The 17,434-nt window shown below is 37.6% G+C and overlaps 1 protein-coding gene and 1 non-coding gene across 15 annotated transcripts in view; both read left to right on the forward strand.

Annotated features, from left to right (window-relative positions):
- RXFP1 (relaxin family peptide receptor 1) overlaps positions 1-17,434 on the forward strand; it is a 114,294-nt gene that overhangs the window by 22,321 nt on the left and 74,539 nt on the right. For all 14 annotated transcript variants that reach the window (XM_070504981.1, XM_070504985.1, XM_070504975.1 and 11 more), the window contains one exon: positions 16,819-16,956. In XM_070504981.1, coding sequence (XP_070361082.1) covers positions 16,878-16,956 — 79 coding nt within the window. In that variant the 5' untranslated portion in view covers positions 16,819-16,877. The remainder of the gene's footprint in view (positions 1-16,818; positions 16,957-17,434) is intronic.
- On the forward strand, positions 11,874-12,000 carry LOC123284851 (U6atac minor spliceosomal RNA). Its single transcript, XR_006526298.2, has one exon. It is a non-coding gene; the product is annotated as a U6atac minor spliceosomal RNA (small nuclear RNA).

Below are 17,434 nucleotides of genomic sequence, written 5' to 3' on the forward strand. Positions count from 1 at the left end.
CAAATGCTTCCCAGGTATAGGCCATCACTGAGGATGCAGGATAAACCAAGCAGCTCTTTGCCCAGTGATGGCAGATGAGCTAATCCTACACACTTAGCTTAAAGTGTTACCTTCCTCCAGAAAGGATTTGCATGGTAGCAGCTTAGTTGCCTTGAGTGGATAAAGGTTGGATTCATCTCAGTGATCTGTAATTCTAGAAAGAACCCATTTAAAACATATTTTGAACTCCACAATGCTTGATTTAAATCTGTTTTTAAAAACACACACTCACAATAGAATATGCCATTTTTTAAATGTGGCTTCAACTAGTCATATTGAAAAATAAACGATTTAGACACAAACGCAACAGAGATAGTAAAACTCCTTTTAGGAACTTAGGGGCAAAATCATGGGACTTCCTTTATTTCTCTATAATTAAAGTTAACTTGAATGCCCACTTCTGCATACAGCAGAAAACTTAATCTGCTTTCGGGTAATCCAATCACTTCTGTTTTCTTCTTACTTCTTTCCCTTCAATATCTTTTGGGTTAATAATTTGCCAATCCAAGGCTCTCCACCTCCTACATCTTCTCTTCTCTCTAGGAGTGCTCTAAGTTTGACTGTACTTTTGGCGTCATCTGGGCTCTGGTGGGAAAGGCATCTTCTTTTGGTCCTTTTGTCCACTGCTGGGTCATTCACACAGGAAGCCACACCACCTGTCCTTAGTTTCTGGTCCTCTGTCCCCGTCACATCTGTGTGGAGCCATCTGCTCCCCCACACTCTTCTGCTGCCTGCTTCGTTTAGTTCAGTCTCCATGTTTCTCCTCCCACTCATGAGTCCTCTCCAGGACTGCTAGCTAGTTCTTGGCTACTTCTGTCCCCTCTGGAAAGCACAGTAACTTCCAGACACTCTTTCATTCTCGTTCAAGATTTTATAAAGAGAGAGTACAAACTGGAGCCCTTGGGTCTCTGTCCTTAAACGCATCACGTCTCTTTTTCTACCCTACTGTAGCTACACCACGTTTTGGAGGGTGGAGAAGATCTGCCGAGGTTTGCGATCACTGTTTGCTCACCCAGGGCTGTTTCCTCCAGATTGTCTGTTTGGCCTCAGCCCAGGAGAATGGAGGTTCCCTCTAATCCATTTCCTCCTGCCTTCTAGTGAATTATTACATCTTTGGGGGTGCAGAAAGCTGCCTCATCATGTGCTGAATCAGTCAAGTTCCTACCAGAGAAACAGAACCAGTAGGAACTATATATGAAATAAATCACCATATATATATATACACATATAAAAAGTGATTTCTATGTTTAGATTTTTAACCTATGTTTTTATATGTATGTATGTGTATATGCATATTTATATATAGATAAATATAGATATAGATATAGAATGATTTATTTCAAGGAATCGGCTTACTCGACTGTCAGGTCTGACTGGGCAAGTCTGAAATCCATAGAAACTCCTGGGAAGGGCTGATACTGTGGTCCACAGGTAGAATTTCCTCTTCCTCAGAGAAACCTCAATTTTTGCTCTTAGGGCTTTCAGCTAATTGGATGAAGCCCATGACATTATTGAGGGTAATCTCCTTTACTTAAACTGAACTGATTGTAGATGCTAACAGCATTTACAAAATGCCATCACAGTAATACCTAGATTCCTGTTAGATTGAATAACTGGGTACTATAGCCCAGACAAATTGACACATAAAATTATCCATCGCATATGCGTTCTTCTCACTCTGTGGTTTATGTATAAACTCTATGTTCTAAGTCCTCCAGACAAGTCAATCTTTTTGAGCTTAAAGAAAAAGAAACTATTTCTCTCCTGAAAAGCTTGGCTCTTGCAATGGAAATCTAAACCTTCAATAACACTAAAAACTTATAAGTTAATTCAGGTAGTAATATAGTTCTCGTTTCTCAACTATAATTAGCCTCCCCATGAAACAATGAGTATCACTGAATAAACTAGCAAAGGGCTCTGGCAACAAAAAAAATTAGAGAAAGAAAAAAGTTCAGTCATTATCATCAAATGTTATCCCACCAACTTATAAGACCCCCACAAATGAGCTAAGATTTTTTTAAAAATAAGATCAGATTTAATGGAAAGATATGAAAGATATGAACTTACTAAAAATTTAACATATTCTGCCTGGTTTTTCTAGGTTCTTTTGGCTTGGTTTTCATGGGAAGTTATTTGTAACGGGCACATCCCTATGTTGTCCTAGACTGACAATATAGGGAGAACATGAGCGGAATGCGGAATGGCCCTAGAGGTCTAGTGGTTAAGATTCACCGCTCTCATCCTGGGGCCCAGGTTCGTTTCCTGAAGAAAGTATAGGATATTGGCAGATAAATAAGGAAACCACACTGTCCACCCAACTGCCATTTCATTGGTAGGAGGCAGCAATGCACCTGGCACATTTGGGGACTGCACACTCGTCTGTCCTAGGGTTAGTTCTGTGTGAGGCCTTAAGTCAGAATGAAATTGGGACAGGCATTGAGAGCAACATAATTCTTGGGAAACTAAGTGTCCAGTTTATCTGGAACAGCATAAGTTATGAGAAAGAACATAATAGAAGGTTTAAAATGAAAAGCTGTTCTGAGGTAACATCATGAAGAGATTTTGAGTACCTGGATTTTGTCAAGACAACTCAACTTTCCTTTTTTCCTTTAAAGATTGGCACCTGAGCTAACAACTGTTGCCAATCTTCTTTTTTTTTTTTTCTGCTTTTTCTCCCCAAACCTCCCCAGTACATAGTTGTATATTTTAGTTGTGGGTCCTTCTAGTTGTGGCATGTGGGATGCCGCCTCAGCATGGCCTAATCAGCAGTGCCATGTCCGCGCCCAGGATCCAAACCAGCGAAACCCTGGGCTGCTGAAGTGGAGCGCACTTGACCACTCGCCCACGGGGACAGTCCCCTCGATTTTCTTTTTTTGCTTTTTAATTTTTTTCAATTTTATTGAAGTACAAACAATTGAATTTTTTCAAAGTTTTTTTTTTTTTTGTACACGGAGCACACACATCTCAAAATCTCAAATTTGAAGTCCAGATCCTCCTTTAAATGATAGCTTCTTTTAAACATCTGTTTATGTTATTCATAGATTTATGGAACTAGTTGAAGCAGCCTGAAAATATTTTGCGGCTGATTTCTTTACTTTTGGCAGAATATACTTAAATTATCTATCCAATTTTTCGAAACCTCCAGAGATTGTCTTAGTAACCTAATGCATTGTTTAACAATCCTTGTAGTTAAGAAATTATTCCTTGTAACTGGCATGAATATCCTCCCTGGCTTTAGTGGACATAACAAACTGCAGCCTCTTTCCCAAGTTATTTGTCCAAAACAACAGCAGTCACAACCCTCAAGAGCTACAGCAGCTGCCCTGGTCCCTCTGTTTGGTAATGTCTATCTGCTCCGGAAATCTCTTGAAATCAATTAGAAGATCTCCACTAGAAGATAAACAGCCGCAGAAGTAATTAACTGGTCCACCCGAGAGCTCACGTGTTAGTAGTCTGCGCCATGGAGCGTGTGCCCATTGATTCTTCACCAATGCCTAGTCCAGGGTCACTCAACCTGGGCACTACTAGCATTTTAGGACAGATAAATCTCCGTTTTGGAGAGCGGTCCTGTGCATCGTGGGATGTTTAGCAGCATCCCTGAACTCTACCTGTTAGATACTAGTCGCACCCTCCAAGTCACGACAATAAAAAATGTCTCCAGACTTTGCCACACATCCGCTAGGCTGCCAAATTATCCCAGACTGAGAAGCAGTGGCCTGTTCCTACTTTGCTTCAAAAGGTCTAAAGAAAACTAATATTACAAATCAGTGTTTTTCTATCTATAACTAAGAAACCAAATTTTCACACATTTGAATTATCTGTAAAAAGCTTCAGATTATTTTTTATTGTTAAAGGAATATTCACTTTAAAAAAAAGAGCCCAAATTTTCCTAAAGCTATAAATTAAAGAGTAAAATCTCCCCTTTTTCTTGTTGTTATTGATCCCACTTCCCAAAGATGACCGCTGTTAACAGTTTCTTGTTAATATATCAGAATTTTATAAACATAGGTATTATATATCCTTTATTTCATATACGTGAGATCAAACTAGATAGACTGTTGTTCAAGATGCTTTCTGTAACAATGTGCCTTGAATATCTTATTATATCAGTAGATGTGTATCTACCTCACTTTTCAAATTGTTGAACTGAATATATCTGTATATATATGAATATTTAGTTCTGTAATTGCACCATATAATTTATTTAAGAATTCTCTATTACTATTGATATCTCTGTTTCATTTTTAGATATCTGAAACAGTTATTGATAGTCATCATTTAAGATAGAAATTATCTTCAAAAATGGATGAATTGAAAGGAAAAGTTCGTCTTTGTGTTTGGGTTTTTGTGTTTTGTTTTTAAAATTTTAGTTCCTAATAAGGTATTTTAGCAAACTACCTCCACGCTTTTGATGCTGTAGGTAATTAAGAAAATAGGAATATTGCACACTTTCCGTAGATTGTAAAAAGGATTTCGAATGCTAGAAATAAGACAAGAATCCAATGAAACTCTTATCTTAGGGCTTGCACATGTCATGGCTTTATAAAAACATTACAAACATTTTAATTAAATGTGGCAAATACACTCACCTACTTTATTTTAAATTTAAATAAGCAGAACTCTTTAATGCAGTGACTCTATTGATTTCAGAGAAACTATGTTAAAATTTTCCACATTAACGTTTAATGTTGTTACAGAATGAGGGATATAATTTCACTGAGTTGGTGTTTTCATGAGTTCCCTAGACACAATTGCAAGTGCTTGTGCATTTCTGTCAAGCTCTGTCAAAAAGTAAAAGCTAAGTTTTATTCCATTAATGATAAATCACTGGGAACTTAGCTTCTAAGAAATGTTTATTGAAACCCTTAAGATTTTAGTTCTGTGAGAAGGAGTCAAGATTTGGATGTAACCCAGATTAAATCATGTCTCCCCCCAAAAATGACAGCCAGCCACAGAATAATCACCTTACTGTATGGAAACTGGTGCAATTTCCTCAAAACTACATTATAAAAATACTTCACTGTACTTGCTTTCTGACTTTGGCCCTTGAAATACTGGACCCAATTAAGTCAATGAGAAAGCTACAATACCTACACCAAGGCAAGACCATCTTTTCCTTCTCTGTGCACTAGAGTTCACGCAGACCCCAGGAAATGCGTACAAGGCTTATACATATTTTTCGGTCATGAGGGAATGACAATAATTCATTCTCTGGCAGGGAAAAAAAAAGTCACTAATATTGATTCTACTTGTGTATCACTTGGCAATCAGCATACGTTACTGTTGCTCTGTTTTTCCATCCACTTAATTTCAAAGGGTTTCCAGGAGAAGGAAGAGATTTAAGTGCTTCGTCCAAAATGTTTCTGCTGTTGCTATTAAAATTGTTAAGCATTTTTTCCAAGTTGCCTCAAATTGTGACTGTAATATTTGAGTTCTTATGCATTAGAGTAATTTTTCAATGAGGGTGCTTTTTTAAATAATTGATAAACTTCTTAAATTCTGAGTGATTTTTATATGAGGTGAGAATATTCAAATTAAAAACTATAATCACAGAAATTTAATTTCAAGTACCACTAAAAGGAAGAGGCATTTATATCAACATTAAGTGTTAATTTTTATCTTACTAACAGACCCAAATGCCTCATCATTGTCACGTGGTCACCTTCCTCAACTGTCCACTGCATCACTGGAGATCTGCTAAGTGCTTTAATTCAGATCTGAGACCACTTTGCTACCCAGTCTCTGTTGAAATTGTTAATTTCCTGATCCCAGTGTCTTACAAACTCCTAGTGCATAAATGCATGCAGATATATTTAATACTTTATTTATTTTAGTTAGAAATCCTCCAAAAACTTATTTAGAAATACATCAACTTCTAAGCTACATATTTTCCCTGTGAGGTGAGCCTAACAACATTGACACTAAATCCCATTTTCTTAAACTTTTCTGTCCCATCTATTCATTCCTTATCTGAAAAGAGCTTGAAATCACCTTTAGGACTAAAGCTTAATGTAAAAATAAACAAAAAATGATTCAAATGAAGCCATTGTCTTCCTATTGCTATCCTTATCTTTTGTGATTTAATACTAGGCGTGTATGTTTTTGTAAACACACACACACCCAAGAGGAACATGGACAGCACGATTAAAAAGTATTTGCTTCCTCCATTTAGGGTTCACATCATTGAATCTTTTTTATTTTATAGCCAAATGACATAGAACCGTCTAAATAGAGATTCTCAATGAAGAGTAGCCTACCAGAATTGACGAATAGTTAAGGTTTAGCTTAGTAGAGCTAATATTTTAATATAAGTTTATATTTGGAAAAGCCATTCCTTATTCCTTTCTTAATAACTCAAAAAATAGATCTGGACCAAATTTTCCTTGTCATTGGGGAACCACAAAAGATACATAATCTTAAGCAAGGTATATATTCACCCCATGGGAAAAATATCAGAATCTGAGCAAAGGTGTGCAAAATATATTTTGTCCTCAAAACTGGGCATAGATTTTAAAAGTTTGTGAAACCTTGAGTTTATATGAATTCCACAATAGGCTGCTGCGGGTCGTGTGTAGAAAAATGAGGTTTTGGGTGCAGAAAAGCCATAGGCATCTAAGAAAGCAATTGAAGAAGCAAGCTAAGCGATCACTGGTATTAAAACTTCTTATTAAATTATCAAATATATCTATTATAGACTTAATCAATAAGAATAATGAGACCAAGCTGATGAACACAAAAATTTTGAACTAGTGGTTATGAGTATAATATCACAACTGCAATACTAGCCTCATCGGAATTTATATATTCAGCATCAAGACAAATACTGTGCACACATAAAGAGTTGCAAATGGTCCTAGTTTAAAAACAAAAACTCACATTGCAATATGGCTCCTCATTTAAACATAACCTGAAGGATTGTTATTCAAGGTCTGTGTAAAAATAAGTTAACCTCATTACATAAGTTAACATGCTGACAATTTACAGTGTTAAAAATTTTTATATGGTTATCACAGTCATGTGTGCTTTTATCGTGCTTTTAGCTTAAAATGTATTTTTAAAAATAAAATTCTACTCAAGGTCTTACAGAACGTCTGATGCACCTTCCCCAAACCCTAATTCTGTAAAACCACTGAAGTAATGTAACCACTCACTTTCCAGATGATGGAACTTAAGCTCAAAAAATTTGCCCAAGGTCACAGATCTAGGGAGGTGACGAACGAAGGCTAGAACCTCCAATGCGTGATTTCCAATACTGACCTATTTTGGCTATACCAGAAATGGATGTGCTTTAAAAATAATCTCATATACCAATTGCACATCCAATATTAAAACAAGTGTTTGTGAATTCTAGTCCCATGGTTTGTACATTAACAACAAAAAGAAAGGCTGGGTTTTTTTCTACTTTAATATGAAGTGCAAGACTACATCATGCCAACTAGGAAGGCAAGAATCCATTCATGGAAATATATAGAGTTGTCTTTCCAATGGTAAATTAATATTCCTGCAAAATTCTACAATAATTTTTCTAAATACTTCTGTTGTTATATTGATATTAGTGAATTGCAATAAACTTGGTAAATGAAATTAAACTACTTACTGTCAGCTTAGAGAAACCTCAGAACTATGGACATACGTGAATGCAAAACCAAGTTATTTTGGTCATTAAGGACTTCATTTCCCAAGAGTAAAGACAGGCTCTATTCCTCTATTCCAGGAAAGTTAAAATAATCTCTTTGGGAAGCAAATGAAGGTAAAGCTTTTCTCTGGTTTTCTCTCCTTCACTTGTACGGATGTAACTAACCCAGGTGACTGCAGGTGACAAAGCGGCAAGATTGCCAGAGACCATCCTGCTACACTGAGCACATCACACAAAATATCTGTCTGCATGTCAGTCCCAACAATCTCTCCATACCCTAAACCATCTTCTTACTCCCCAGACATTTCCCTTGGGGCTTGCAGTAGACTGGGTACCGAAGAAAGATTTGATAGCTTCATGATGCTTTTATTCCCACTTGATCTAAAGGGCCCAACAGAGATGGCTAATCCCACCAACTCTGAAGGAATGTGTAGGCAATTCCTACCTGAGGCTCAGGGATCATGGTCTCCTGCCACTGCTGTCCCAGCAAGCCCCATCATTCCTTCACTTACTCATTTCATCATTCACTCAAATAAATAGCCAATGTGGGATTTTTTCCTATCTGGAAACAGACTGTGTGCACGGAAAAGACACTTTGGGTTTCTGAGTATGTCAGTTAGGAATGCATTTTCTTGCAAATAAAGAAAACCTGACCCACCATGGCCTAAACAGAGAGGGGTTTGTTTTTCCCATGTAAAGAGGAGTCTGAGTAGGCTAATGATGTCAGGGCCGGCATTTCTCTGATTGCTGAAATGTTTCTTGGCCTTGCCAGCATGCTTCTTACCTCATAGTTGCAAGACCTTTGCTGCAATTCCACGTATTACATCATGTTCAAGGCAGGATGAAAGTGGAAAGCATGGCAACAACTCTATCTGCATCTTATATTGGGAAAGCTAACACCTCCAGGACTTCCTCAGCAGGTTGCTACCCATGTCTCATTGGCCAGAACTGTGCCTCTTAGCCACCTAGAAATAAGGGAGCTGGGAAAGAAGATATTTTGCTTTTCCAGCCTCTATAATGGAAGGGCAGCAAGAGGACGGGTTTTGAGAATTACTATTAAGTAAGCAAATCAACGGTGTCTACCATACTTGGGTTTTAAATTAATACTAGTTTCTTATAGTAACAAATGCAAAAACCTAGTTTCCATTAAGCCTTTAACTTCAATTTACAAACCTTATATTCTATTTATGAATCTTGTAAAATAAAAACAATCACCTTCATTTTTTACTTTATTAATATTTAACTCAAGTTGAATAAACTGAATTCCTTTAACAACCAATCCCATTCAAGGCTAAGTTAGTTAAATATACTGAACTATTTTAAACAGCATTTTAAATGTAATGATTGAATTTTATTTTACATACTTAAATGCTTGCTTAAAAACTCTAGAAAATCCAATAAAATATATTTTAAATATAGTAAACGTAAAGTTCGCTTAAATATTCCTATGCTGCTTATTAACTTGGTCAAATTTTCTAACATAAAATTACAAGTTTAAACTCAGTATCTATTTTACATTGCAGTTACTAAGTTAACGTTATTCTTTAATTGCCTAATTCTCTTAAACTTTAAAAGTACTTTAAATTTCATTAGTATAGATTATTCCTACATTAAAATACAGTACCATTACTATACATATTATCAATTTTATTACTTCTATATTTAATTCTAAAATTTATCACTGTTGAAAAAACATGTATCCATTACGGGGAAAATTTTGCCAGACCAGATGAACAGAGGTTTTGTTTCAAACAAGCTGAAGCTGCTTTTGAGCCAGGATCTCTTTACTACAACACCGTATGCGGAGTTTCTTATGTCCGTGATAATTCTACCTGAAGCTCTAACAGTAGAGAACTCCAAGTGCACACCCATCAGAGCAGTTGGTCTGAAAGTCCACATATTCTGTATTCAAGTTAGACCTGTGTAAGAAAGGAAAAACTTTTCCTCTGCCCCTCTTAGGTTCAGCCCTTGGGGACCTGTAAATTAAACTGGCAAAGGGCAGATTAACAAGGGAAAAAGTTTATTTGTGTGCATACCAACTGGAGCTAACAAAAGAAGCTAGCTTTCTAAATGGTTAAAGTTAGGAGCTTTTATACCTGAGTTGGTAAGAAAATGGGAACCAGAAGAAAAGGCCTCTAGGGAAGAACAAATAAGTTTCTTTAGAAAAGACAAATGCATTTTTAGGAGCACAAATGTGAGAGTAGATAGGTTGTGACAATGCTTGTTTATGCAGATACAACTGGTCTTTTCCTCTTCTTCTCGGCCGTGAAACTTCCCCAGAGAGGGGATTTATGGTAGGTTTGTTCTTGGTCTCTTTCTGGGGCTAGAGTCTTCCCAACAACCTCATTTCCCAGAAGTTCCTGCTTTTAGTCAGATAGGGGAAGATCCAAGAAGGGTTCTTTCTACATCTGTGGACTCTCAAATGTCTTCAGCCTAAAATAACCTGCATACCAACGCTGGGGTTCCAAATGAGTCCCCACACCTGTTAAATGATGCTATAAAAAGAAGTAGAACGAGGAGGAGTAGGGGGAGTAGGGCATAAAATAATGACTCTCACACAAATAGAAACTGAAAATGCCTCAAAGACTTAACTCATTTACTAATGAGAGAACCAGTAAGATATTAGTCAATTCAAAGGAGAATTCAAAACACACACACACACACACACACACACACACACACGTGTGTGTCTATATAGGCTAATAGAGTGCTGAAGTCAATTTGCTTAAGAGATGTGAAAATGGCCAAAGATCAATAATCTCTCAAAATCTGCGTTTCTATCTGTCACACACAATCTACACTTCTTTGGACAAAAGTCATTTGCATCACTACAAATTTTCCACAACTTACAGCGTTGTAAAATAGCTCAAAGACAATGTAAGATGGAGACAACCTGGCCCGGTGATCCTTATGTTTTTTTGCCCATTTCAAAGTCTTTCACAGTTTTTCCTGTCATATCATTACCTCATTTATCCATCACTTCTTTCACTTTCAGTAGGCAGAGTTCTGTGCCCCAACAAAGTTGAGGACAACTTCCTTCACTAATCTCTTCAGTGTCATGTTCACTTCTTATTCTTTTCTTATTCCTTCTGTCTAACAGGGCCACAACCCTTATAAATATTTTAACGGATTTTGAGTATATCTTCTGCTTTCGTTCTGACTCTGCCTGCATTCACATCCCTGGAGACACACTAAAGACAAGTGCAAAGAACAACACAGAAACTTCACGGGCTTAGATTCTTCTCTCTCTTTTGTCTTGTGATTCTTGGTTATATAATAGATTTTCAGCTCCCAGCGTATAATATGTGGTTACTTAGAATTCTGCACCAGAACATGGGACTCTCCCAGGGGTTGTTAAGCGCTACATACTGGCTAGTCAGTAAACAATGACATTTTCTCAGCACTGCACAGTCTGTTCCAACCTTAGTTATCAAATACAGTCACTAAACTATCAAGATTCAATGCCCTGAGGAAGGTAGGGGTCTGGTCTTACCAATTTTCTTACTAGTTTGTCCAACTGGTAACCGTTATAGGCCCATATGTGAGCCGATTCAAATACAAAACTATTCAAAAGTTAACATTTCAACCTCACTTAAACAATCCTATCCAATGCAGCCAGTGATCCCTCACATTCAAATGACAGTAGCTTTTTGAGAAAGAAATCCTGCCATATGCAACATGAATGAACCTTGAGGACATTATGCTGAGTGAAATAAGCCAATCATGGAAGAACAACACTGCATGATTCCACTTATATGATGTGTCTAAAATAGTGAAACTCATAGAAGCAGAGAGTAGAATTGTGGTTTCCCAGGGGCTGCAGGAAGAGGGAAATGCGGAGTTGCTAACCAAAAGTATTAATAAGCTTCAGTTATGCAAGATGTATAAGTTCTAGAGGTCTGCTGTACAACATTGTGCCTATAGATAACAATACTGCATTATACACTTAAAAATATAAGAGGGTAGATCTCATGTTACACGGTCTTGCCAGAATAAAATAGAATTTTTTTTTTTAAGTGGGAGAACTATAAAGACTCAGCAAAATAGAACTTGCTCAGTTAGATGGTCATATGAGAACAGCTGTTTTCCTGTTTATTTAATGTATGAATACATCTTTTAAAGTGAAGTCGCAATAACCATGGCAGCTTTGGATCTAGACAAATAATTTGGGCATTATGTCATTCAAGAGGGTTTTCTAGATTTTTATGAAAGGACAGCAGGTTATCACTCCCCTTGACAAGGATGGAAGAGGCCCTCAGGTCTGCACAACATGTACGTGGTTAAGGCATTGCCACCAACTTCATGGCATCTAACCATTTTTTTCAGTTTGAGATGATGGAAAAGTTCTGGAGATGGATGGTGGTGATGGCCGCACAACAATGTAAATGTACTTAATGTCACTAAAGTATATACTCCAAAAGGGTTAAAATGGTAAATTTTATGTTATGTACATTTTGCCACAAAAAAATTAATTTCAATAGCAGTACTGTCAATGCAAAATAACCAATAACCCTTCTAGAGATAAGAGACAAAAGGTGCGTTTTACTTGAGCCAGGGTGAGGATTATGACCCAGGAAGACAGTTTGCACAAAAGAAGAAAGCGTCCTGGAGAAGCATGGTTTAGTACAGTCTTATACCTTTTTAGAAAAAAGAACATACATTAAACATGCCCAAGATACATAGTCTTCAGTTTCAAGGAGGTATTCAGTTGCAAATTAGCAGGTCAATGTGACCCTGATGTTGAGAAAGGCACCAACATGGGCATTACCAATAATGCATAAGAGAAGTAGTAAGCGTCTTATCTTAAGACGGCACATTCTTTAATGTTTAAAGCAGATGTACAGTGTATGCTTGACAGACAATAAGTCGAGCTTCTTTAGTTCAAGCCAAATCAGTTTTGAACCAGAAGTTGCCCCATAGCAATATGTAAAAATCTCTTGTCAATACTTGTTTGCGTTCCATTCCATATCCCAACAGTGCCAGGCATAGTGATCTTTTGGAAGCTTACAGAGGGTAGGGGGGATTTCTTAGTTGTTCTTTATAATCTCTACTGCCTGATAAGTAGACGTGGGCTCCTGGGTATGGCTATACATGTTTGGAAGAAGGCTAAGTTCCTCTGAGACACTCTACATGAGAAAGATCTAAGAGATATAGAGGTTGCAGGACATCCAAACCCCAAGAAGGCTACAGCCAGGGAGGCTGGAAGCTACTCAGCAGTGGAAAAGGTGACTCCTCCTTAGCACCCAAGGCTCAGAGACTTTCTGAGAAATGTCAGTCCAAAGAGGATAGTTCAGATAATTCACACTGAAATATAAACTCTCTTTTCTCTCATCCCTTTAAAATTGTCAACCACTGAAATATTTAGGCTAGAGCAGGGCAAAAACAGCACTCAGGGCAGCAGGATAGCTATGTTACGTGCCTGTGGCATGTTTACTTGCTCCACTGTGAACTATTACTTCTGTAACTCTGTGGGTATACTCTTCCAGAGAAATTCAATATCATTTAATCCAGATATTCGTGCTATTACAGTATGACTACTTGTTGTTCTTAAAGACACGGTTCCACGACGAAACATAGTACAAAGGAAAAAAAAGTTTTTCCACTTCTTTCGATTTTGCTTTTGACTTTGTAGAGAAAGAAAAATTTCCCTCTATCCTCTTATATTCTATAACGAAGACCTGAAAATTAAACTGACAAAGGCAGATTAAGAGAAAAAAAATTTACAAACTTTATTGATGTTAAGATTTTTAATTTCACATACATTAAGACTCTACAGAAAAGAAGAGAAAACTCAAAGAAGTAGTTAGACTTGAGGGCTTATATACCATCTTAACAAAGGGTGACAAATTGTGGAGAAGCGACTAGACAAAGAAAAGGGGGTGGAGCTTCTAGCGCGGCAAATTGTGGGAAGGCGTATATGTGTGTGTAAACCGATGGAAGTAAATGTTATTTGAGTAAGGTCTGTTCGTGCAGACTCATCTCTGTGCTGACTTTGCATCTCCAGTGGTGAGATTGTTCTCCTGGTGTGGGAGAAAGGAGGGAAAGGGGAATCTATGCCTTGCTTTTAGGCAGATGGGGGAGGGTAGAGAGCTCTTCCTGTGTTTACTTTTTCTCAATTGCTTTCAGCTCAAAATAATCCTATGCCAAAGTGGCATGTTCTGGGATAGCATATTCTGATCCCCTTCCCCTCCCCAAAATTTTCCTATAAACGTCACTTAGAGCCCCTTACTCTGCCACTTCTCTTCCTGAACAATTGAGTCCCAAAGCAATTTGGTAAATCAGAGAAAGGTATTCATCTGTGCTGGGAGTGATAGAGGAGCTGTGATAGCCCAGAGAGGAATTCTGGAGCCCCACTGGCATGAGGAGGTGTCACAGGTGGAGAGGGTGCCTGGCACCATGTATCAGATCCCAAACAGGGCAATGCTCATGTAGGAAAGATGGCCATGATAGGGGTCAGAGCTGAATGGGGTTGAGGAGGGCATCCATGTGGGAAGATTTGTCAAAATAACAACTATATTAAAGATAGAGAGAAAGGAGTTCAGATATGTAAAGGGTGAAAACTAGATGGAATCCTATAGTGTTGTTTAGGATTTAGAAATGAAATCATAGATTTCTTTTCTTTCTTTCTTTTTATTTTCTGAGGAAGATTGCCCCTGAGCTAACATCTGTTGCCAATCTTCCTCTTTTTGCTTGAGGAATATTGTCACTGAGCTAACATGTGTGCCAGTCTTCCTCTGTTTTATGTGGGATGCCACCACAGTGTGGCTTGACACAGTGATAGATCCACACCCAGGATCTGAACCTGTGAACCCCAGGCTAGCAAAGTGGAGCATGCAAATTTAACCACTATGCCACCAGGTCAGCACCAAATCAGAGTTTTCTTATTCAGAGATAATATCAAGAAATAAATATAGATGTAACTGTGTGTATATATGACTAACTATACATAGATTTCCTAGTCTGTCTCCTGAGAGGGCCTGGTAGCAGTGATACTCCAGTATCAATGGGCATACCTAGGGCCTACGTCTTGGCTTCTATGTATCATTCTACTGTACAAGGAACCAGAGCTCCTTAGAGAAAAGGCTGATTACAGGGCTGTGACAGGGAAAGTACAAAAAGATCTTGAAACTTCTTATTGTGCAAAAAGCAAGGACATGCACAAAGAACGATGGGTAAATGTCAAAAAGACACCAAAGCTAAGTTAAAGGAGTCCCCATTGGCCGAATCTTGGACAATGTGTACATCAAAGTAAATTATGATAATTAATGGATTTTACCACATTGAGTAAAGTACGAAACTATAAGTCTATCTGATAGAAATAAATAAATGAATCAATTACAGTTTTGATGAATGAAGGGATTTGTACACAATCGCAAAGTACGCCTGTACAAAATGCTTATTAATTACAAAGGCTAGCTTTACAATTGAGAAGTTTGGGGCACATCACCTTAATCAGGTGGCTAAAGTGATCATCAGTAACAAGACAACTAAAAATCTTGCACTACCTGACAGGTTGAAATGAGCATCACTTCCGTGAATTTCTTGCCAAAGGTGCATAACCTAAATTTGTTTACGATGAAACATCAGACAACCCAAATTCAGGAATATTCTACAAAACAATTAATCCTCAATTTTCAAAAGTGTCAAGGTCCTGAAAGATGGGGAAAGTCTGAGAAACTGTTCCAGATCAAAAGAAATTAAAGAAATGTGACAATTAAATGCAGAGAGTGGTGTGAACTAGATCCTTTTACTATGAAGGACATTTTGCAGCCAATAAGTGACAGTTGAATGGATTCTGAGGTTTAAATGGTACTAAAGTGTCAGTGTTAATTTCCTGATTCCGGTGGTTCTAGTGTGATTATGTAGAAGAATGTCCTTTTTTAAGTAGGAAATGCACACCAAAGTTTTTAGGAGTGATTGAACATCTGATCAAGAACTTACTCTCAAATGGTTCAGATGGAGAGAAAAAAGTTCTTTATACTATATTTGCAACTTTATTTGAAATCAGCTCATTATTACATAAATTTGACTATTTACTGAATCAAATTATGTGCTCTGAAACAACTAAGTACAGTTGAAACCTGACACAGACAGATTGCTTCTCTTTGAGAATGTCACTTGCCCTGTTATTAAAATGTCCCACTATACCTTACAAAGGAAATAGTCACTTTTATTCTTTTCATGTTTTGATGATAGACCACAAATACATTTTTACATAATAAGCCTCATCAACTGCTCAAATTATTCTGTTTTTATCTCTTTGTAACTGACAATTATTCTAGAAAGTGTCAAAGATGTACAAACTTGGTAAGGATAATAAGCAAGAGAATTATACTTGGAGTCTACCATAGTCTGTGAAATTATATAAGTCTGAGATTTTAAAATAGTATAGTTAACTCATGTCCACACAAAAACTTGCACATGGATGTTTATAGCAGCTTTATTCATAATTGCCAAGACTTGGAGACAACCAAGATGTCCCTCAGGACATTCAGACAATGGAATATTATTCAGCACTAAAAATAATGAGTTATTAAATCAGAAAAAGACATGGAGGAACTCTTACTCCCTCCATGTTACTAAGTGAAAGAAGCCTATCTGAAAAGGGCGGGAACTCCGTTTTATTCAATGTTGTACACATAAAATCTTGCACAGGGCCTCAGCTTTAGGAAGGAGCCTATATGTGAAAGAGCACGTGGCACATGCTTTCCTATGTCTTCTTCCTCCTCTAGTACAAGACCAGCCTTGATTCTGAGCTAACAGTAAGAATGCAATAAATTCCTGATTTGTAAAGTTGGCAGAAAAATTTTCGAAAAAGAAGAGGGGAATTGAGCTAAATTGTAAAATACAGGCAGATACTTCATAGTAAAAGAGGCATGAGGAAGACATTCCAGGCAGGAAACAGCATGAGCAAAGGCAAAGAGAGGAGAATTCTGGCACCTTCTAAGGACATGAGAAAGAACATCCTATTGCAATGGAGGTTCTTGGAAAATAGTTGGCATCTGGCTAGTAAGCAGGGTGAAGCTGCCATACATAGGGTTGTACACGCCAGAATGAGAAGAGCAAATGTTGATAGGATATGGGGGGAAACCACTTTTTGCAATGCCTTTGTTTTAACTCTCTCCCGTCTTTCTTCATCACAGTTGCTCATGGGAGTGGGCAGCACGTCAAGTGCTCCCTCGGCTATTTCCCCTGTGGGAACATGACCAAGTGCTTGCCCCAGTTTCTTCATTGTAACGGTGTGGACGACTGTGGGAACCAGGCCGATGAGTACAACTGTGGTGAGTGAATGCCTGTAGTCACAGCAAGAAGCAGGGACGGAAGGACTGAAGGTGAAGTCGCTGAGAACGATCATAACCGAAAGAGAAATAGGAGAAGAGAAAACTAAGTTCAAATACAAACTACATGCCGCTGAAGGAAATCTTACATTTGTTTCAATAACTTAAAATACCCATTCTTTTCTATGTATTTACATCACAGCCAATATTTCAGGAAAATAGTGATTGTGCACATAGTAAATTTTTTAACCCACAAATCTACCCAGTTAATGACTTAGAGCAGAATGGTATAGAAATTGAGAATATGGGCTCCGAAACCAGACTGCCTGGTTTGAACCCTGGTGCAACAGTAACCAATTATGTAAACTTAAAAGTGTTTCTTAACTCTCTTTGCCTCAGTTTCCTCATGTTGCAGAAGGGTTTGAAAATTGTACCTCCACTAAGAGAATTGGGGGAAATTAAATGTAATGGGTTAGAAGAG

This window comes from Equus asinus, chromosome 3, assembly GCF_041296235.1.
Source record: "Equus asinus isolate D_3611 breed Donkey chromosome 3, EquAss-T2T_v2, whole genome shotgun sequence".
Taxonomy (NCBI): Eukaryota; Metazoa; Chordata; class Mammalia; order Perissodactyla; family Equidae; genus Equus; species Equus asinus.